The 22,545-nt window shown below is 42.0% G+C and overlaps 2 protein-coding genes across 4 annotated transcripts; both read right to left on the bottom strand.

Moving 5' to 3' along the window:
* Positions 1 to 1,353: 1,353 nt before the first annotated feature.
* Positions 1,354 to 6,484, bottom strand: LOC106584346 (uncharacterized). 3 transcript variants are annotated; one of them, XM_014169554.2, is made up of 11 exons: positions 6,257 to 6,483; positions 5,866 to 6,099; positions 5,361 to 5,681; positions 5,065 to 5,199; positions 4,913 to 4,956; positions 4,664 to 4,748; positions 4,378 to 4,592; positions 3,986 to 4,250; positions 3,306 to 3,451; positions 2,360 to 2,594; positions 1,354 to 2,167 (listed from the first exon to the last, which is right to left on the bottom strand). In XM_014169554.2, the coding sequence occupies exons 1-10, from the start codon at positions 6,461 to 6,463 to the stop codon at positions 2,372 to 2,374; spliced, it is 1,875 nt and encodes a 624-aa protein (XP_014025029.2). In that variant the 5' UTR covers positions 6,464 to 6,483; the 3' UTR covers positions 1,354 to 2,167; positions 2,360 to 2,371. The 3 variants fall into 3 exon arrangements, with proteins under 3 accessions (XP_014025029.2, XP_014025030.2, XP_014025031.2); XM_014169555.2 differs by having other exon boundaries at positions 1,354 to 2,194; XM_014169556.2 differs by lacking the exons at positions 1,354 to 2,167; positions 2,360 to 2,594 and adding an exon at positions 2,608 to 3,223 and having other exon boundaries at positions 6,257 to 6,484.
* Positions 6,485 to 10,257: 3,773 nt separating this feature from the next.
* LOC106584347 (leucine-rich repeat-containing protein 24) lies at positions 10,258 to 22,481 on the bottom strand. Its single transcript, XM_014169557.2, has 11 exons — positions 21,913 to 22,481; positions 21,149 to 21,616; positions 20,791 to 20,922; positions 20,430 to 20,651; positions 20,180 to 20,311; positions 19,884 to 19,972; positions 17,888 to 19,593; positions 14,060 to 14,252; positions 13,390 to 13,668; positions 13,005 to 13,173; positions 10,258 to 12,800 (listed from the first exon to the last, which is right to left on the bottom strand). The coding sequence occupies exons 8-11, from the start codon at positions 14,210 to 14,212 to the stop codon at positions 11,668 to 11,670; spliced, it is 1,734 nt and encodes a 577-aa protein (XP_014025032.1). The 5' UTR covers positions 14,213 to 14,252; positions 17,888 to 19,593; positions 19,884 to 19,972; positions 20,180 to 20,311; positions 20,430 to 20,651; positions 20,791 to 20,922; positions 21,149 to 21,616; positions 21,913 to 22,481; the 3' UTR covers positions 10,258 to 11,667.
* Positions 22,482 to 22,545: the final 64 nt, after the last annotated feature.

Below are 22,545 nucleotides of genomic sequence, written 5' to 3' on the forward strand. Positions count from 1 at the left end.
GCCTTTTCCCTGATCTGTTTGTGCCAACATACCACTCCTTACATGCCAAACATGACAAGAAGTGGCATGATGGAACCAACAGACTGGTAACAGGCTTCCAAATACCCCCTACTTGTATCAAAACTTGTGTAAATGTAAGGATTTTGTTCCTCATTGTCTTAATCTCTTCCACAGGCTTCACAAATGTTGCATATGCAACATTCAATATGTCCTCCACTGTTAAACTAGACAATGAAACAGTCATCCAACTTATTAAAGAGGTACGTTTTGATCGTAATAATTGCTTCCTGTCCATAATGATATGAATAAATATAGGGAAAATAGATTTAAGTTTGTGTCAGTTTCCTCTGATTTTAGTTCTTCCATGCTCGAGTGAATGGAACACAGATCACAGTGAAATAGAGTGCCTTCGGAAGGTTTTCAGATGCCTTGACTTTTTCCACATTTTGTTAAGTTACAGCCTTATTCTAAAATGGATTATATAAAAACAATTCCTCAGCAATCTACACACGATACCCCATAATGACAAAGCGAAAACAGGTTTTTAGAGTTTTTGCAAAGGTATTAAAAATAGTATTCAGACTCTTTGCTATGAGACACGAAATTGATCTCAGCTGCATCCTGTTTCCATTTATCATCCTTGAGATGTTTCTCGAACTTGATTAGAGCCCACCTGTGGTAAATTCAATTGACGACATGATTTGGAAAGGCACACACCTGTCTATACAAGGTCCCAAAGTTGACAGTGCATGTCAGAGCAAAAACCAAGCCATGAGGTCAAAGGAAGCTCTGAGACAGGATTATGTCAAGGCACAGATCTGGGGAAGGGTATCAAAACATTTCTGCAGCGTTGAAGGTCCCCAAGAACACCGTGTCCTCCATCATTATTAAATGGAAGAAGTTTGGAACCACCAAGACTCCACCAAGCTGGCCACCCGGCCAAACTGAGCAATTGGGGAAGAAGGGCTGTATTCGCTGCCAAAGGTGCTTCATCAAAGTACTGAGTAAAGGGTCTGAAAACTTATGTAAATTATATATTTTATTAGCAAACATTTCTTAACCAGTTTTTGCTTTGTCATCATTGGGTATTGTGTGTAGATAGTTTTTCCCCTCAATTTAATCTATTTTAGAATAAGGCTGTAACAAAATGGGAAAAAGTCAAGGTCTGAATACTTTCTGAAGGAACTGTACATAAAAGTAGTAACACCATGAAGGTATCTTTTGGACAGTAAAATATCTAGGCTTTCTACCAGCAGTGTATAAAGATGGCATTTAAGATATAATTATGATTTAATCCTCTAATTTGTGAGTAGCTGCCCTTAAATCAATTAAATATTGCTAATTTCAGTTTAATTCATGTTATCAAAAATATTTTATTAAGTCACATTTTGTAGACCAACATGATCTCTACAATGCATAATTACATCTCAATTTTGTCATAATCAAAATTAGCAATGTATTGTTATTCTATTTTCAAATGATTCCCAAATACTATTTGTTGATGACTTAATATGCACTGTCTTGGTCTTAATTCATTTTGACAAAAATGACTGAGTTTAGCATATCTAAAATATTAATACATAGAATATTAAGTAAATAAACTTCCAGATTAAAAGGAAATGTGCTAGACCCTGTTACATTGACACATTCAGTTGAATGTCCTTCATATTAACTGCATATCAGAAATAATATTCAGCCCTTATCTTGCAATCTCCTTCAGTACGTACTGTACCCATAGCTGAGAATCTCAATAGTAATTTAGAAAATGACAATTTGCAGAACAAATAAAACACCTAGACTGGTAAACCATGCATTATTGATTACCTAATCTATCAAACATTTTCAAGCTTCGATTTCTCCCACATAGTTTTTTGTTGGATTGATCATTGGCTCAAAGCTGAACTGTCAGCATAAATGTTTCCAAATCCTAAAGATTCTTGCAGTGCTCTTGTCAGCATGTCCTTCAACCCACCAGGACTGGCCATACCTCGGGGAAGGTAGAGCTCCAAAGTACAAGTAGAGGCATGTGGTAAACAGACACTGAACATTCCCTGGTCTTGGTCGTAGAATCTGATGCAGAGATTTCTTAGGAATCCCAAAGGAGGGATCTGATCCGCCCCTGTGATGAAGGCCAGTAGATTTCCAAAGGACAAGGCAGTCTGGTGTTCTGAGAAGCGATGCAAGAACAGAAAATCTGAGAATATATTAAACGTACATTTTAATGTACATACTTGTATTGCTATGCTCAGGAATTAGTGGAAAACGTTTATGGTGATCTAGATCTATGTATGAACCTTGACCGAAAATGAATTAATTCTAGAAATATTCAATACAACGCAACAGAAAATACCCAGCCTACCGTTGACCATGATCAGAAATCTCTCCCAGGAGGTGACTGTGGTCTCCTCAGGCCTATGGTTGATTCCAGAGGACTCCACGACACCTCAAACAGACTTCTGAACTGTTGCAGGGTGAGAGGGTGTTCTGTCCTGGTCATGACAGGCATGAAGGCTGCAGAGTGGGCCTTGATGATATCCCACAGGCCACCACAGCTGTTCAGACCCTCTGTGAACTGGGAGATCATGCTTGACACCCTGCAAAAAAAAGCAAGCAGTGATATTAACCAAACGTATAGTTTCATTCCATATGATCGTAAGAGCAGAGGAAAAGCAAGATGACCAAATGTTGAATAGGTGTTCAAAAAATATACCGATGTAGGATCTTAATTTGACCTATACTGGCACAGCAGAATGATCCTGCATCAACAGGATTTTAACGTTTAGTCCATAATGTTGCTTGATGGGTGGTTAAGCCATCTGTAATGAGTACGCTGCGAGTTGGGAAGCAAGTTCAGGGAGTACATCATTTAATAAACAAAACAAGAAACACGAACAATGCAGACAGGAAACTGAAACAATAACGCCTGGGGAAGGAACCTAAGGGAGTGACATATATAGGGAAGGTAATCAGGGAAGTGATGGAGTCCAGGTGAGTGATGACGAGCAGGTGCGCGTAACGATGGTGACAGGTGTGCGCCATAACAACCAGCCTGGTAACCTAGAGGGCGCACACGTGACAGGACCCCTCCCCGACGCGGGGCTCCAGCCGCAGGACGCTGACCAAAATGACGATCCCGGGGATCAGGAGCAGACCGGTCACCTCTGTTGAGGCACGGGAAACCTGTCAGTCAGGCTGAGACGCGAGAGCATGGCGACCTAAAGCCCTGGAGAGAGCAGTGCAAGATAATTCTCAGCAACAAAATAGTGATCAAATTAAGATCCTATGACCAATAAATAATATCCTACCTGTGATAAATGTAGTGCCTTAAAACCCAGGTATAGATGTAGGGCATGTCTTTGATTTCGGCACTGTAGATATCAGGAATTCCACAACCTGCAATCCATTCACACAGGTTTGGAGTCAAACTCTGGATGCTAGTGCAATTCTTGACCTATAAAAAAGAATCAATCACAAACCCAGAATCAAATCAAATCAAATGTTATTTGTCACATGCACCGAATACAACAGGTGTAGACCTTACAATGAAATGCTTACTTACAAGCCCTTAACCAACAATGCAGTTTTATACCCCCAAAAAAGTAAGAGATAAGAATAACAGATAATTAAAGAGCAGCAGTTAATAACAAAAGCGGGGCTATATACAGGGGGTACCGATACAGAGTCAATGTGGGGTGTCGAGGTAATTGAGGTAATATGTACATGTAGGTAGAGTTATTAATGTGTCTATAAATAGATAATAACAAATAGTAGCAGCAGCGTAGAAGGGGGGTGGGGGGGGGGGGGGCAATGCAAATAGTCTGGGTAGCCATTTGATTAGCTGTTCAGGAGTCTTATGGCTTGGGGGTAGAAGCTGTTTAGAAGCCTCTTGGACCTAGACTTGGCGCTCCAGTACCGCTAGGAACAGGGATTGAGTACACCAAAACAAAGAAAAGGTTGGTAGTGATTTGATTGTCTTGTGTTGTACCTGTTGCAGTTTCATCTGTACATCCACATCAGAGATGTCCATCCAGTTGAAGTCTTCCAGGGGAGGGCTTTGGCCACACATGAGCTGGTAGAGGGACTGGTGTAGGCAGCATGGTCCAGGACCGCCATGCAGCAGAGACCAGGCCACCATGACTCCAGCAGCGTAGTACCTCCTCTCCTCCAGGGCAGCCTGGTCGTAGGCAAACAGCAGATGCCCCGGGCGACCCTCCAGGATACCGCTCTCCTGCAACTCTAACATGATGAGTCTAGAAAAAAAGGAATCAATTGCATTAGGGCATGTCAAAGTGAAAAACAAAATAATTTCCTGTTATGAAGGGGGCAACCAAATATATTGTATAGTGTAAATGAAAAGGGAGAGCAGTAAGAACTCACCTGAAAAACTCTCTCATAGGGCCGTCATAGTCATCAACATCCTCTCCTAGGAAGTGGAAGAGAGGAGTTGTCTTGATGGAGAATGACTTCTTCCTCATCACCTTGAGTGCACTTCTGAAGATGTCTCTCCGCCTCACATACATGTGTGTTTGGATGTCAGGCATTGAGTTTTGTTCTCTGTATGTTTGGAGGATGGTGACCAGGTCCGAAATTACCTAAAACATAAAAACTATCTTGTAAAGATACAGAATTCTACATGTTTTACCAAATGTTATACCAAGCTTACCTCCTCATCAGTGGTGACAGGCAGTGGAGACTCTACACTTCTCTCCTCCTCCTTATCCTCATTGTCATCCATCAAGAAATCATGACTAAATTAAAAACATTTGAGGGCATTAGTGCATTGGTTAAGTCAACAGAAAAGTGTTTTGTTATGAGTTCGCTTGAGATCATATATACACAATGCCATGTTGAGTCATGAAAATTAAATTGCACTGACATTGATAAAGATCCAGTTCGAATGTCATTTACATACCTGTTAATTACTGGTGCGCTGTTTGTTGGCCACTCATATTCTATCTATGGAATAACAACAACAAAGACTTCATAAATGTTCCAATGATTACACAGCAAATACATTTAATAAAAGATAAATCACATTCATTATTTTCATTATTATCCATTTACCTCAAAGCTCATGAAATCATAGTGACTGAGAATATAAAGGGGGCCATGTCCTGCTATCCGCAACACCTGTTCCCCACTCCAGGAGAACTGTGGCGGGGTGTCTGGAACAAACAGCACATGAGAGCCCTGCAGACACTGAAAAATACAGTTTACATATTAAATCAGAATGCAGGTAGGGACACAGAGACAAAGGTACTTAATGTACATATGCACCATTGCGTAGTTGCGTCCCGCAATCAGTAGTGGTGCTGTATCAGAGTTAGTATGCCAAGTGTTTGATCCTCCACTGTAATCACCTGAAGGTATGTGAAGGTGAATCTTTGTTCAGGTCCACTTAAGAAGCGGCACCTGAACAGAGAGGCAAGGCGGCTCTCCATTTCATGATGGAGCCAGGAGTTGTCTATGGTTATCCTAGCGATGAGGCCCATGGCAGCGAGCTCGTCCCTCTCCTGGCCTCTGGGGACACTGTGCCTGTCCTCCTGAGCCAGGTAGTGGCCTTGTGGCAGGCAGATCACATCTTTAACCACCAAACAAGTCTTCCCTGGTGTGATTCTTCGCCATTTCAGTTTGCTTGGTCGGATCGGTTCTGGTGAAACTGGGACAACTGGTTCTGGTGTCTGAATAAAAGGAATGAAATGTATCATATTCTAGATTTCTAATTTCTAAATTGAGTGTGTGATTCACAAATCATCCAAGATATAAACATTGAAAATAATTGTATTTAAAATGTAACATTCCTTGGATTTATTTGCAGGCATGCAAATTAAAGGTCATAAACGACACAATGATTGGGGTCCTTACCCTGGACATGACAGAGGGGTCATCTGGAGTGATCTCCACCACATCACTTTCAGTCAAGCCTGAGGGCGGAAACATCTCCATTTCGATCTCAATGCTCTCAAAGGTGTTGTTTGTAATCCTTGGTATATATTCTTTCTCAATCTTTGCAGGTGTAACAGTCTCCCTCTGCTGTTTAGGTGGTTCTATATAATCTTCCTCCAACGGTGGTACTAGGGGGTGTTCAGGTTGTTGTCTCTATAGGAGAGAGATAGATGCAGAGTAAGTATAATCTGAAATGTAACTGAACCTAACCATGGTCAGACTCAGTAGTATGTTGATCAATAACACTAAATCATAGAGGATCAGAGGTTGATTTGACCTGTTCAACTGCCTCAATGGCTGCGTTACCTACCGTTGTCTCCTGTCGGCATTGCGGAATTACTGCTGTTGGCACAGCAAACATGCCTATAAAGGAAAACAGGTCCATCTCTATGTCCTCTGTCAAAATCATGACTGTAGCAGATCCTCTCTCCTTCTGAATTGCTTGTCCAAAATGTCCACCTACTTTATGCCTCTCCAGCTCTGAGTGGTTGTTCCTGGGAAGGGTGGATGTTTGCATGAAAAGAGACAAAAGACAAGAATTGCACAACCCATCACCTTCTAAATTGAATCCATTCTCATTGATCTTGTGAGTGGAATTTCTTAAACCTTTCAAATGACCTTTGTGCTCTGGTCTGATTGATCAATGTTTACATTTTATCCTATTATATAGCTTGTTCAGCTTCAGACATGTCTGAAAGCAAGGAAATGGGATAATTTTGACTCAACATGTCCAGTTCAAATTTTGCCTAAATCTATTAACATAATTATGTTCAATCTAAACAATCTAATTTAGAGCACCCTTAGGCCTATAAATGCCTACCTATCTTAAATTATGTGTATATATTCTATTAAATTCTGTGAGAGGACTCCTCTCCTTAAGAATCAGCATGACTATTAATCAGACAATAATTACTCAAATTCATTAAGGATTTATGATGATCACTCAAGGCAGTCCACACCCCCAAGACAGCCAAAAGGCCCCATTATAATGCACAATTCAGATATACAACAATTTGGAGACCACGAGGTTAGTGTTCCAAGAGATTCCTGTGTATGCCTTGCGAAAGACGCTAGGCATATCGTAATATTGACAAAATCCTGATCAATAGAAGTCGATAGGTACAGTATATCCGAGTGCACGTCTCCTCTCTTCTCGCTGCTGGCGCGCTTTGCGTTTGCTCTATAAATAGAACCTAATTAAATACATGCCCCTTCATGAAATCCAAATATCTCCGTAGCCTATTCGTCTTTTGTCCCACGCACACCGGTGCGTTTACCGGACCATGCTGACTTCCAATTATGTTGTCATGAATTGTGGTCTGAAACTGACTGTTATGTGCCCATTCAACATGGGGCAGATCAATCAAACACGCACTGCAAAATAAACACTTCACTTGGGCCTACTCTTGCGTTGAAATCAAAATCAGTTTACATGCAATAAATGAATAATTGTCCTAATTTCATGGCAGGCTTTGGGCCTCCATTATTTCCTTACATTGTGGGATTGGGTTAATTGAGAATTTTAGGCTACATGGAGCATTGTATTTTAGACATGTTTGGACAAATGGGCAAGTAGACAAAAGGAGTACAATATAGTTCCATCTGAAACATCAACAGAGACCATTTTCCTAACTGTATTTATTTGGAAAATGAATAAAACACAATAAATATAAACCAGAAATATATATACATTTTTTAAATAAATGCATTAAAAACATCTGAAATTAGGAGCTTGAAATTCAGTTTTACAAGGGGAGGGGGGGGACAATCCAGTGTTTTAATAACAGATTGCACGGTTTTTCTCACTCTTCCCGCCTCAAACACACCAATGTCCAGTGTTATGATATACTGATGATTTGTCGCCACAGATGGTTTGTTAACGTCTCTATCGTTGTTGAAAGATGGCGTTGGCCAACAGCGCTATCTACTGGTCGCGTCTTGGACAACAGTTGTTGACAACTAGGATTGTAGCTAAGCATAACCCTAACCCTTTTCCTAAAATGAACCTCATTCTCCTAACCTATTACGTTAATTCACCTAACCTACTGCGTTAGTTCTCTAACCTGCAGCGTTAATTCACCTAACCTGCCACGTTAATGATCCCAACCTGATATGTAAACAAACCATCTGAGGCGACAAATCATCAGTATCACCACACCAGTATGCGATGGGCTACCACTCTTTCCCTGTACAGCGGCTGGGGGAAGATTGAGCTGTTGTGCACTGCAATTCCTCTTTCAAACAAATACTTTTCAACATCTGAATGACAATGACACAGTTTGAATGAATGGTAATATTTTTGTGGATTTGGCCGTTTTTGGTGGAATTTCAGTAAATAGTCCCAACTGAGTGCCATACAGCAATGTACTGCAAAAATGTATGCACTATATGTGCAGCTTACAGCACATGCCATAATCTACTGTAGTCTTGTGCTGCCTGGACCACTGACATTTTACCAGACTATTTTGAAACAAGTTTAATTATGCTGAGGTATACTGGAAATACAATTTGCTAAAAGCTATTGAACACTTTATTTTAAAAAAAATCTACATTGAATCACATTAGGCCTTGTTTTGTCAACTAAAAAACATGTTGAAGTACAAGCGACAAAAACACTTTCATCATAAAGCTGAGCCCTACAGTAATTTCATGGATTTAAAAAAGTATTAATTTAAAGTTATAAGAGATGAATGATTTCTGATAATGCCCTCAAACGTAATACTTCTCCTCATCTTCAGTTCATGCACGTTGACATTTTGCTTTATATATATTTTGTCCACAATATACAGTGGCTTGTGAAAGTATTCACCCCTTCTTGGCATTTTTCCTATTTTGTTGCCTTACAACCTCTAATTAAAATAGATTTTTGGAGGGTTTGTATCATTTGATTTACACAACATGCCTACCACTTTGAAGATGCAAAATATTATTTATTGTGAACCAAACAAGAAATAAGACAAAAAAAACAGAAAACTTGAGCATGCATAACTATTCACCCCCCCCAAAGTCAATACTTTGTAGAGCCACCTTTTGCAGCAATTACAGCGCAAGTCTCTTGGGGTATGTCTCTATAAGCTCGGCACATCTGGCCACTGGGATTTTTATAACTGACAATTAACCTGTCAGTCTATGTCGTTGTTTTTGTTTGAATTGTTTACGTGTTCGCTATGCGGGGGACATGGTAAGACAAGCGGAACTACATGGCTAAGAACTGTTGTAACGGAGATTTATATCGTAGCAAGACACTTTTGGAGTGAAGGCAATCCTACGCTATGTTAGCTAGGTTTTTCATGTCTTCGGGTGTAGTTCGTAACAGTTGAAACGTGTATGTTATGATGGTAACGTTATAATAATTAAGGATGAAGCGTGAATTCATGCCAGGAATAAGAAGTGTGAAGTTTTGGATTTCCTCCCTTCTCTAATAAACAGCCAATGAGGTATTTTTCCTTTATTCATGTGTTTAACCTGATACTGTTATATCTCTGGCTAAACTGTTTTTATGTATGTAAGCACTTCAGAGTCATATCAAGCTAATAAATTACTCATAAGACAAGAAAGTTGTAAGAGTGATTAACTATATTTTCATTTACTTTATAGTTCTCACAGAGGTGATCATTCTGACTAAAACTACAGAATAAAACCGGCAGTTAAAATCAAGGAACAGTTGTGCTCGTGGTTACTGGAGGGAGCTACAATTTTTGCCCATTCTTCAATGCAAAACTGCACCAGCTCCTTCATGTTGGATGGGTTCCGCTGGTGTACAGCAATCTTTAAGTCATACCACAGATTCTCAATTGGATTGAGGTCTGGGCTTTGACTAGGCCATTCCAAGACATTTAAATGTTTCCCCTTAAACCACTCAAATGTTGCTTTAGCAGTATGCTTAGGGTCATTGTCCTGCTGGAAGGTGAACCTCCATCCCAGTCTCAAATCTCTGGAAGACTGAAACAGGTTTCCCTCAAGAATGTCCCTGTATTTAGCGCCATCCATCATTCCTTAAATTCTGACCAGTTTCAAAGTCTCTGCCGATGAAAAACATCCCCACAGCATGATGCTGCCACCACAATGCTTCACTTGGGGATGGTGTTCTCAGGGTGATGAGAGGTGTTGGGTTTGCGCCAGACATTACATTTTCCTTGATGGCCAAAAAGCTAAATTTGACCAGTGTACCTTCTTCCATATGTTTGGCGAACACCAAACGTGTTTACTTATTTTTTTTCTTTAAGCAATGGCTTTTTTCTGGCCACTCTTCTGTAAAGCCCAGCTCTGTGGAGTGTACGGCTTAAAGTGGTCATATGGACAGATACTCCGATCTCTGCTCTGGAGCTTTGCAGCTCCTTCAGGGTTATCTTTGGTCTCTTTGTTGCCTCTCTGAATAATGCCCTCCTTGCCTGGTCATTGAGTTTTGGTGGGCGGCCCTCTCTTGGCAGGTTTGTTGTCGTGCCATATTCTTTCCAATTTTTAAAAATAATGGATTTAATGGTGCTCCGTTGGATGTTCAAAGATCCAGATAATTTTGTATAACCCAACCCTGATGATTACTTCTCCACAACTTTGTCCCTGACCTGTTTGTAGAGCTCCTTGGTCTTCATGGTTCTGCTTGCTTGGTGGTGCCCCTTGCTTAGTGGTGTTGCAGACTCTGGGGCCTTTCAGAACAGGTGTGTGTATATATACTGAGATCATGTGATAGGTCATGTGACACTTAGATTGCACACAGGTGGACTTTATTTAACTAATTATGTGACTTCTGAAGGTAATTGGTTGCACCAGGTCATATTTAGGGGCTTCATAGCAAAGGGGGTGAATACATATGCACGCACCACTTTTCCGTTTTAACATTTTTGTAATTTGTTGAAACAAGTAATTTTTTCATTTCACTTCACCAATTTGGACTATTTTGTATATGTCCATTACATGAAATCCAAATAAAAAAATCCATTTAAATTACAGGTTGTAATGCAACAAAACAGGAAAAAATGCCAAGGGGGATGAATACTTTTGCAAGGCACTGTAATTAAATGAACAGGACCTGAAGGAGAGAGAGCTTGTTTGACTGTATACCGTTGTTTGACTGATGACATCTTTGGAAGGAATATTATGCTGTAGACCATTGTCTTACGTCAGCGCGACGGCCGTCTGCACTGACGTGTGTTGCGTTAGAATGACGCCATCTGACCGAAGACAATGGCTGTAGACTAGAAAATGGAGGATCTGGGTAGATCAGTTTGTCACAAAGAAGTATTTTATGATAGACTTACGATACACATTACTCATTAAATTCTCAACCTCTCAGCGTTCAGCCAAGGGAGCCTGTTTAGGCGCCTAACACAGTTTAGTTGATGTAAAACAGTAGAATCATAATAAGGTTATTTCCACTACATGTGACTCACTCCACTAATGGTTTCTCCATAATATGGTAACTATAGTTTCAAGTTGGAGTTAATCAACATGAGACAAGACAAATTTTTTCAGCTCACAGTAAGGTACAGTACAGTGGGGGTTTTGGTTGACGACGGCACCTCTCCTGGTATGTCTTTATATCTCACTGCTGCTCAAGCTTGTCACTCTGGAACCAGAGCAATCAGGATTTATGATTAATCTGAACTCTCATTGTCACATCTGATCTGCAGTCTAGAGGTTTGGTCAGCAGAGGGACATCCATCTGAAAAGTGACATTAAGCACTCTGGGCTAGCTCACAGTGAACGTCCTCCTGGGGGCCTTCAGCAGTGGATCTCATATGCAAATTGTGAGTCGAGGAACAACCCTGTGTGATTCAGAAACAAGCCCTCTGACTCGGCTGTCACCGTCTCTGCCTCCACGCCCTCCCCTGCCATCCTTCTCATTGTCCGTATATCGGGCTCCATCTGGGGCTTTGTGGGAGACAGTGCCTCCTGCTGTTGGTACCCCAGGGTGGTGGTATCAGCTGTGGTGGAAGGTGGGATGATGGGTTTAGCGCGGTTAAGAACATACATCTCATGCCCGCGCTCATCGCGGTACTCCTCCAGCTGGGCAAAGGTTGTTGGTCCATCTGAGTAATCATTGACATACAGGATGCTTTCCTCTTTGTCATCTGTGTCCTTCTGCCGATGGCGGTGTCGGCTGTAGATCATGGCCACCAGGAGAAGGGCAGTGAGAGCCAGTAGGGAGATCCCTATGGCGATGGCAGTCTGTGTAGCAGCTCCCAGCGTGCTGAAGGCCATGCTGCCAAGGGCGTACAGGGGCTCTCGCCTCACGTCTGACGATGTTGGCCGATTGGCGCGCAGACGAGGCCAGGATGGGGCGTAGGAGGCGGGGGACCAACCGGAAGAGAACGAGGAGTTGATTGCTAGCTGAAAGGTCACACGGGCCACCCCTCCAGCATTCCAGGCCTCGCACTCATACACCCCGGCGTGAGACACCGTCACGTTGCTGAGGAAAAGCATTCCACTGCCCGTGTCTGGATCGAAGCGCTCCCCATCCTCCTTCTGGAGTCTCACCCGCCCTGGGTGTGCTACATCCTCAGCCCCCACGCTCCCTACACTGCCCAGATCCTGCACCAGCCCCCGCGGGGATAGTTGCACCTTGCCCTGGGACGCCTTCCTCCAGGTGACCTGTGGCCGGGGGTAACCAGAGGCATGGCAGGAGACACGTAGGCTCTCACCCAGGCGCACGGCCAGGCGGCGTGGTTCCAGCTGCACCAAAGGGGGGATACACACCAGGCTGTTGAGAGGCACCTCCACCAAGCTGAGGTGGGAAAGGCGGGGCGGCTCGGAACACACCAAGCGTCTCTCGGCCGAGCTCAGCAGGCGCTGGCCCTCCTCATCGATCCAGCTGCGCAGCCAGTGCAGGGCACAGTCGCAACGCCACGGATTGTCTTCAGTAGGAAATGATCATGTGATGGGTGGGTGTGGCCAAGTCAACAAAAGAGGATGAAAAAGGATGTGACAGGACAATGACACAATTAAGACAAAGTTAGGAGGTAATTCTAGCTTAAGAACAATGGCAGTATATTTACTGTATGCTTCTTTTATGGTTCCACAGCCCAACCCCATGTCCTCTCTCTTGGTGCTCCCCTTACCTGTGACACGCAGCACCTGCAGGCTGACGAGGGGCCGCAGGGTGGCAGGGCCGATGGTGTGCAGGTTATTCCGGCTGAGGTCAAGGAGGGCAAGAGAGGACAGACCAACTAGAGCCTGGTCTCCCAGCATCTCAATGTTATTTTGCTGCAGGTGAAGCTCTTGAAGACGCTACGGAAGCAGGGATTGTAATCATTATTAGTAATGAATAGTGATATAATGTAGAGGAAGTCATTGACGTTGATGCGTTGATTGTTGTGTTGAGGTTGAAGTCTAGACAACTATCTGGACAAACATGGTCTGTTTACAAGGGAGGAAGGGAACAGTAAAGAAAAGCATTGATTTAGCAAAACATTAACTTGAGTGACTGATAATATAGGGACTGACCAGTAGGCCTCTGAAGGTATAGTCCTGTAGGCGAGTGATGTCATTTCCTGCCAGGTAGAGGATACGGAGGTGCTCCAAGCCCCTGAACATGTCTCCTGTGATCAGGTGGATGTGGTTCCCGTTGAGGGCTAGCTCCAGAAGATTACCCTGGCTCTGGAAGGCCCCAGGCTCCAGTGCTGCAATACTGTTGTTCTGCAGATACAGGCAGTGCAGAAGGCCCAGCTGGGAGAGGTCAGATAGATTGATCTGACCGATAGCATTGTCCTGGAGGAAGATGGTCTAAATGGAATAGATGAGCAGAAGTACAAAGATCAGGGAGAGCACAACACCATCTTTATTTAACCTTTATTTAATTAGGCAAGTCAGTTAAGAACAAATTCTTATTTAAAATGACAGCCTAGGAACAGTGGGTTAACTGCCTTGTTCAGGGGAAGAACGGCAGATTTTTACGTTGTCAGCTCAGGGATTCGATCTAGCAACCTTTCAGTTACTGGCCCAACGATCTAACCACTAGGCTACCTGCCGCCCTGTAAACTCTGTAAACTCTCTAAGAAGATAAGTGTATGGATAATTCAAGACTGGCTATATTGTGTGGGGCGTGGTGGCCTATGTGTGTGTGGGTCTAGGAAACAGATGTATGTGGTAGACATATTGAGTCATCATGGCTAACCTGTGTGGAGGGTGGGACATGTGAGGGGATGTCCCGGAGGCCCATAGAGCCACACTCTACAGTCAAGCTGTAGCAGCGACATCCCACTGGGCAGCCAATGGATAGGAGAGTGTGGACAGATAAGATCAGGAAAGCCAGAAAGGAGAAGGCCATCGCACAAATAGGACAGAGATCCTAGAGAGAGACCGGCAGACTGAGAAGAGAGAGATGGAGGGTTAGAGAGGGAAGAGGAAACTGGTTAAATATATAATTTTGTCTACAATATCTGCTGTGTTGAACTCAAAATGATCTGCCTGAGCCCATAAATAAAATGCAAGTATCAGTACTAATGTTGCATGCTGCCAGCCTGGCTGTGAGGTTACAATACAGTATCACAAGAGCAGAGGCATCCTTCCCATATGGGGCCCAAGGGCACGTGTCCCATAAGATATTTTAGCTACGCATGATGGACAGGACTTGCATGAGGTACATTATATATACAAAAGTATGTGGACACCCCTTCAAACTAGATTTGGCTATTTCAGCGAGACTCATTGCTGACAGATGTATAAAATCGAGCACACAGCCACGCAATCTCCATAGACAAACACTGGCAGTAGAATGGCCTTACTGAAGAGCTCAGTGACTTTCAACGTGGCACCGTCATAGGATGCCACCTTTCCAACAGGTCAGTTCATCAAACTTCTGCCCTGCTAGAGCTGCCTCGGTCAACTGTAAGTGCTGTTATTGTGAAGTTGAAACATCTAGGAGCAACAACGGCTCCACAGCGAAGTGGTTGGCCACACAAGCTCACAGAACACGACCGCCGAGTGCTGAAGCGTGTAATAATCGTCTGTCCTCGGTTGCAACACCCACTACCGAGTTCCAAACTGCCTCTGGAAGCAATGTCAGCACAAGAACTGTTTGTCGGGAGCTTCATGAAATGGGTTTCCATGACCGAGCAGCCGCACACAAGCCTAAGGTCACCATGCACAATGCCAAGCGTCATCTGGAGTGGTGTAAAGCTCGCCGCCATTGGACTCTGGAGCATTGGAAACATGTTTTCTGGCGTGAGGGATCACGCTTCATCATCTGGCAGTCCAACGGATGAATCTGGGTTTGGCGGATGCCAGGAGAACGCTCCCTGCCCGAATGCATAGTGCCAACTGTAAAGTTTGGTGGAGGAGGAATAATGGTCTGGGACTGTTTTTCAGGGATGGGGCTAGGCTCCTTAGTTCCAATGAAGGGAAATCTTAATGCTACAGCATACAATGACATTCTAGACGATTCTGTGCTTCCAACTTTGTGGAAACAGTTTGGGGAAGGCCCTTTCCTGTTTCAGCATGACAATGCCCCCGTGCACAATACGAGGTCCATACAGAAATGGTTTGTTGAGATCAACCCCATCGAACACCTTTAAGATGAATTGGAACGCAGACTTCGAGCCAGGCCTAATTGTCCAACATCAGTATCCAACCTCCCTAATGCTCCTGTGGCTAAATGGAAGCAAGTCCCGGCAGAAATGTTCCAACATCTAGTGGAAAGCCTTCCCAGAAGAGTGGAGGCTGTTACAGCAGCAAAGGGGGGACCAACTTCATATTAATGCCAATGATATTGGAATGAGATGTTTGACGAGCAGGTGTCTGTCCACATACTTTTGGTCATGTAGTGTATGTTTGTAAATTAATTTGATCAAGTTCTTCAGCCTATTGATTCCTTCTTGATAAATAAATAAAACAAAAATGTTTTGTGGGTTCTCTGTAATACTAGCCACCTAGCAGCAATTTTATGAAGTTGGCTTTAGCTAGCCAGATTGGTTCCCAATCTTCCAACCTCATAACTAGCTACCAAGTCATTTCAGGCTATCAATCGTTAGAGTACTTGTCTATCTTAGCTGGCATGCCTGCTGTCAAGGTTGCTAAACTTCTGAAAAGCAAGCAATAACTAAATGTACTGAATAACAGGGGCACAACCTTAATTATGATCATTATTATTTTTTATCCAGTCAGATAAACACTCCAAGCAGCCTACCCGACCACTCGGAGGCGTCCGCATGGTCCTAAAGCACACAGTTGCCTAGTTTTGTATCACATTCCAATAATAAAACTGGAGGGGACAACAATGCAATTTCAGAATGTCCCAAAGTTGCACCCCTGCTGAATAAGACTCACATTCCTTTCAATCTTTTACCCAGATTTTTGCAGAGATGCATATTTACACTGAACAAAAATATAAATGCAACAAAGTGATGGTCCCATGTTTCATGAGTGGAAATAAAAAATCACAGAAATATTCAATACGAACAAAAAGCTTTTTTTATCCTAAATGTTGTGCACTAATTTGTTTACATCCCTGTTAGTGAGCATTTCTCCTTTGCCAAGATAATCCATCCACCTGACAGATGTGGCATATCAAGAAGATGATTAAACAGCATGATTATTACACAGCTGCACCTTGTGATGGGGACAATAAAAGGCCACTTTAAAATGTGCAGTTTTGTCACACAACACAATGCCACAGATGTCTCAAGTTTTGAGGGAGCATGCAATTGGCATGCTGACTGCAAGAATGTCAACCAGAGCTGTTGCCAGAGAATTGAATGTTCATTTCTCTACCATAAGCTGCCTACAACGTTGCTTTATAGATTTTGGCAGTACCGCCAACCAGCCACACAACCACAGACCATGTGTAACCACGCCAGCCCAGGACCTCCACATCCAGCTTCTTTACGTGCGGGATTGTTTGAGAGGGGTGGTGGTGCTGAGGAGTATTTCCGTGTGTAATAAAGTCTTGCTCCTCAGTGGGTGGAGGGCCTATGCCCTCCAAGGCCCACCCATGGCTGCTCCCATGCACAGTCATGTGAAATCCATTGATTAGGGCCTAATTTATTTATTTAAATTGAATAGAATTAGGCATAATGATTATGGCTCTAGATTGCAGGAAAAAGCTGTTTCAGGTGTTTGATAATGCTAAATTCTCTCCGAAAACACCCCCTCCCCTCCAACTGCACGTAGGCCTCTACTTCGTGCCCCCTATAAAATATTTGGTGCATGACGCTCCTGAGGAAGATACTGAAATACTGAGGAGCCTTTATTAGGCAGATTCCACTGCCTTCTCTCCAAACATAGGCTGCTGCAGGCAGCTTTGGAAGTACAAGCTTGTGTTAAGAGATGAGCAGACCATTTCCTTGGAGAAGGTGAGATCAATTCCAGGAAGTGACCAGGCAGTGAGCATACATCTTCCTCTAATAAGCCGGACACCTAGCAAGGGCCTGGAGGCTTTCCTGAAGAGCTGTGATGCAGCTCCAGGGGAATCTGTAAGTGGCATACTGCATGACTCGTAGCATTTATATGTTTTATAACAGTATCTTATTCATGACCAGGCCTCTAAGCTCTGATTCTCCTGACTGTTTTGGTTTGTAGCCTATTGTAACTCGGCAGATAAGTTAGAGAATGAGAATATGCCAAAACGGTATCATAGCAGACATATTTATGAGATGACGCTTATCTAGGCCTAGACAAATAACTATACAGCCACCATTACTTGGATTCTACAACTAATAACGACAGTAATAATAATATTAGTAATACCACAACGCCTGCTGCTAATAAATAATAATTAATAAATAATAATAATACATGTTTTATCATAATTCATTACTGTCATGGTTGCTCTTATTTATATTGTGCAAGCTGATCAGTTAGCCTACAACACACTACCATAATAGATCGATATCTCATACAGCCTACACTGTGATAATAATGCATAAACATTTGGCTACACACTGCCTAGTCCACATTATATCAGCTGTTCTTTAAAGAAAAAGAGGCATCATCGGCGGCCACGTACCAGACAAGGATGGAGAGATGACCTATACAATTACAATCGACCAATTTCGAATGGATCAGCTCGGAAGAGCGCGTTATTTCGATTAGAAGCACACCGACACCTTCCTATAGATTTGGCCATATTCTAACAGGATCTCCTCGGCAAAATACACATCAGACGTTTTGAACACATTGTCCAAGGCTACTGTCGAGCCTTTATCATTGCACAGCGAGGGCCCCGCATCATAGTAAAATGTCCGATACTTGCAGGCTAAAGTAGATGTCCAACTTCGAAAATATAAGCTTCAAGCCGACAGATTTGTATTCCAAAAAAGAAAAAACAATTTTGATTAATCAGAATATCTAATTTTCCTTTAATTCCATTATATGTTATTCTTGCGCCCGCACGGTGTCATCCAATTCAGTACGTTCCTGGTCTCTAGCCCCTCCCTTCCTCCTCTCTCAAATGCACGATCACATAATAGCGCTACAGTTGAATTGTTAAACACTTGCTTTGTTTACTTCTTGACTTTTGTTTTATCTGATCGATTCCCCGATGTTCCTACCAACTAAATATCTTAGATACCACTTTCTATCTAATTTTCTCTCCATCACACGCGCGACAGACAGCAAGAGTCTCCGTCACACACATTTTCCGTTAGTCCTGTCTTTCATTATGGCAACATTAACGGTCTATGCCTTCATCACTAAAAGCATTATCCACATTATTGCACTATAATCACAACAGTATTATCTCATCTGTTTATGGAGCAGGAAGATTGTAACCATGATGGTTTAGGATAGTAGGTGATGATACATGACTAGATCCTTACATTCCTTCACGAGAGAAATACAATGAGTGTGTAATGTGATCAATGAAATTAACCAATTGAATTGCATTAGGTTTGTGTCAATATAGGCCCACTGGGCAAATGTGACAGACACTGTCAGTGGAGACAAACACAACACAAATATCCCTGGATACAAAGGTAAATTAATAATTGAACTCTGAGTTATTGAATTGTAACATTAACATTCAGACATTGGTGGTGTCCTAGAGTTTCAGGATATTGAGATGAGAAGCCATTTTTTGGCATATTAAAAATGTCCACTACTGTACAGTGGGGAGTGGGGACCCCTGCTGGTAAAACCGAAGATGCTACCCAGATCAAGAAAGGTGGTTTATTCTATACAGGAGAAAGGCAAGGAAGGCATCATGCAATGGAAAACTGGGTTACTATGACCTCTACTGGCAACTTCCTGCTTGTTCAGGGAGGAACATTATTGTATGATTCATTTCATGTTCAATGTTTAGTCCTATAAGTCTGACAATTTATTTGAGAAATTACATTAAAGACACATCTCATCCACAGACAGCCGTGCAAAGCATTTCTCTGTACACAAGCATTTCACTACACCCACAATAACACCTGCTAAATATGTGTATGCGACCAATACAATGAACATATTATTGTTCTCCCACATAGTACCCATCAAACCAGATATACATTAGAAGTATCTATTACAAGTGCTTTATGTTGTAATTTAATCAATTTTGTTTAGTTTCATCACACAGAGAGAAAGAAATATGCAACCTAATTTCATATTTCTGATGTGTTTGAGCAGATTTACAAATTAAGTCTTTCCGGTCTTCTTCAGTTTGATGATTCTGAAGGAGCTGATTTCAGTGTATGTTGCCTTGAGATAGGCCTGCAGCTGTAATGCAGCCTGAGAAGGAGGAGGTAGAGAAGGAAGGTGTTGTTGACAGGGAGATAGACAAAGTGAAAAGTGAGAGATCAATGCAACCTAACTACATATTTCTGCAGGTTCCCAAATCAAGTCTTTCCGGTCTTCTATGACTGATTCTGATCTATGTCACCCTGGAAGACAGCCTAGCAGTTAAGCGCGTTGGTCGCTCTGAAAAGAGCGTCTGCTAAATGACTAAAATGTAATATGTAAGTAGAGCATTTGTTGTTTCTGAGTGTTGAGATAGGTAAAGAGAAAGCAGTAGTACTTACATTCTGAATAGACACTTCAAGAGACGCATCAGTTGAATTGGGTGGAGCAAGAATGGATATCTTTCCACTACCAATCACCTTCTGAATGTCTAAACAATATGACATACTTTGAGTTAATGGCAAAAAAGTATAATAATCTCTCAACCGTCCCTCTTCGATGTTGGTGTCCTGTGACACTGAAACTCAGTTCCAGTTTTTGGTGTTTCCCAAAATAGGTACAGAGCAAAATACTATCAAACATATCATGTACGCTCGAACTGTTAATGATTTAAAAAAGAGGGATCAAGGGTTCTGACCTTTTGTGCAGGTATCGGCATAGTCAGGACAGCAGTCATTTAGAGTCTGACAAACCTCGTCACAGAAGCACCCTCTGAAGCAGTTCACGTTGCTGCCTTTACAGCACAAGGCCGGCCGTGCAGAACAATTTCCTTTAGGATGATTGGAAAAACATAAATTATTGAACAGGAAGGTTGACTGTAAAGCCTTGATAAAATGTATTTTAAAAAAATCACATTTTGATGTGGTAGAGAAGAAAACTAAAGGAACCTGGAAATGAGAACACTGGGAATGATGTGGAAGTGGAATTGGTTGCGTTGGTTGAATTGGTTGCGTTGGTTGAATTGGTTGCGTTGGTTGCGTTGGTTGCGTTGGTTGCGTTGGTTGCATTGGTTGCGTTGGTTGCGTTGGTTGCATTGGTTGCGTTGGTTGCATTGGTTGCGTTGGTTGCATTGGAGACTGGGGACACCGTGGCTGATCCAATCTGCAAACCTTTAAACAAAGACAGTAAATGATGCCACCTCAGACACAAGTAGCATGTTTACAATTTGAAGTTTCTACAATTTCAAGATTTTTAGTGATTAAGGGCCTCCATAAAAACAGAGATGATAAAACAATGGCTCAGCTATACCTGTCACACAAGTAGTCCGGAAGTCTGGGCAGCAATCTTTCAACCTTATACAGGCCACATCACAGAAGCACCCTCTGAAACAGGAACTGTTGAGCCCAAGACAACACAGAGGTGGATTTGAAGAACATCTCCCTAGAATGCAAACATATAAAAACAAGTATGAAAAAATGTTAAAAGGACAGGTGTACTTTACCTTGCTACTGAATGTAAATTCTGTAATCGGTTATCATTTATTCAGAATTTTCAAAAAAGGAACATTTTAAAATGATGGGACAATAATTCAAGTATATGGTAGTTATGTTTACAGCAGGATTTGATTCATAATTTATCTTATTTGATGCATTGCAGAGAAACTTACTTGAAGCCACCAGAGGAACTGGGCTAGTTCCACTAATCCCAGGAAATGGTGTCGACAAATTACCCAAGTGATATTGAGTGGTATTGAATGAAGTGCTTGTAGTGGCCAGAGTTGTCCATGCACTCTGAGAGCTTGTATTGGTAGATGGAGTTGTTACATTTGATGGCAGAGCTGTTGCATTTGGCTGTTGAGGCGTCAAACTTGATGCTTTAGTTGTTGCAATAGATGTAGGGTTGTCTGTGTTTGACACTGGAGATGAGGCACCAATCAGTGAGGGTGTAACATCTGTTGACGAGGGTGTTATACCAACTGATGAAGCTGTTGTATCTGATGGTGAAGTTGTTGAGGATGAAGTGGCTCTTGAGCTTGACAGTGGATAATTTGAGCTCGTTTGTTGGACAGGAGTCCCACTTGACTGTGGGGCTGCTGAGCTCAATGGTGGACCAGTAGTGCTCGAAGGTGGAATTGCTGTTCTCAGAGGACAAACAGCAAGACAAATTGGAGTCATTCATGCAGAAGAGTTGAGAAAGGTTTTGCAAAACAATATATAAATGGACTGGAAAGCCTATTCAATTTATTTGTGTCGTATTTATTATCAACAGTACAGTTTAGGAATGTTTTATTCTCACGTTGATATGGGATAACCAGTGTACAGTACAAGACTAAAATGACAAAAATGTTAACATGACATTTTGTATTGAAGTCCTTGACTGTATATTTTCATGTAAGAAAAGGTTAATCTACAGTATGTGTGCTCCACCTACCTGTAGTAGTCTGTCCATTTACAGTGTGAAGGATAAACAGAAGAGCAATGAGTGCAGTGTAACAACCCATTCTGATAAGTGCAATTTATCCTGTCTGTTTTCTTCTAAACCTTTAAGGTCAATGTCAGTGAAGTCGTTTGGAGCTATCTACTCTCATCTCCTGTTTATCCAGTTTAGGTAGAGCTCCTCCTCCCTGCGTGGTAAGGAAATGGAGGGATGACTGCATTCCTATCATTAATCTTGTCTGACCAGATTATTTAAAATATATATATTTTAGGTGGTAGTTCAGCTTAACATTGCAGATAGGTTGTGGCTTCTATCAATGTAATTCTCTGCATCATTTCCAATCCCACATATATATATTTTTAATAAATATATATTATTTTAAATATATATATGTATATATATACATACTTGTATATATTTTCCTTTATTATTTTCACCTAACCCTTCCACTCCTCCCCTAATTGTAGTAAACTAATGGACAACAACAATTAGGCTTCTACTTCTAGCTTATACATACTATATACATTTTACGGACACAGTATATTTTACATTAGTTATCTTTCTGTTTGTTTTTAGTCCCATCCTTCAGCTATCCTCAACCCCTCCCATCTATCGCTGAACAACATC

The sequence above is a fragment of the Salmo salar genome, chromosome ssa23, assembly GCF_905237065.1.
Source record: "Salmo salar chromosome ssa23, Ssal_v3.1, whole genome shotgun sequence".
Taxonomy (NCBI): Eukaryota; Metazoa; Chordata; class Actinopteri; order Salmoniformes; family Salmonidae; genus Salmo; species Salmo salar.

Excerpts from the sequence above, each read along its gene's own strand:
- LOC106584346 (XM_014169554.2), bottom strand. The coding sequence starts at position 6,463 with ATGCAAACATCCACCCTTCCCAGGAACAACCACTCAGAGCTGGAGAGG. Across the intron at positions 4,251-4,377 it reads CCTATGAGAGAGTTTTTCAG|ACTCATCATGTTAGAGTTGC; the intron begins GTGAGTTCTTAC and ends CTTTTTTTCTAG. Across the intron at positions 2,595-3,305 it reads AGGCACTACATTTATCACAG|GGTGTCAAGCATGATCTCCC; the intron begins GTAGGATATTAT and ends TTTTTTTTGCAG.
- LOC106584347 (XM_014169557.2), bottom strand. The coding sequence starts at position 14,212 with ATGGCCTTCTCCTTTCTGGCTTTCCTGATCTTATCTGTCCACACTCTC. Across the intron at positions 13,669-14,059 it reads ATGTCCCACCCTCCACACAG|ACCATCTTCCTCCAGGACAA; the intron begins GTTAGCCATGAT and ends TATTCCATTTAG. Across the intron at positions 13,174-13,389 it reads ATACCTTCAGAGGCCTACTG|CGTCTTCAAGAGCTTCACCT; the intron begins GTCAGTCCCTAT and ends CTGCTTCCGTAG.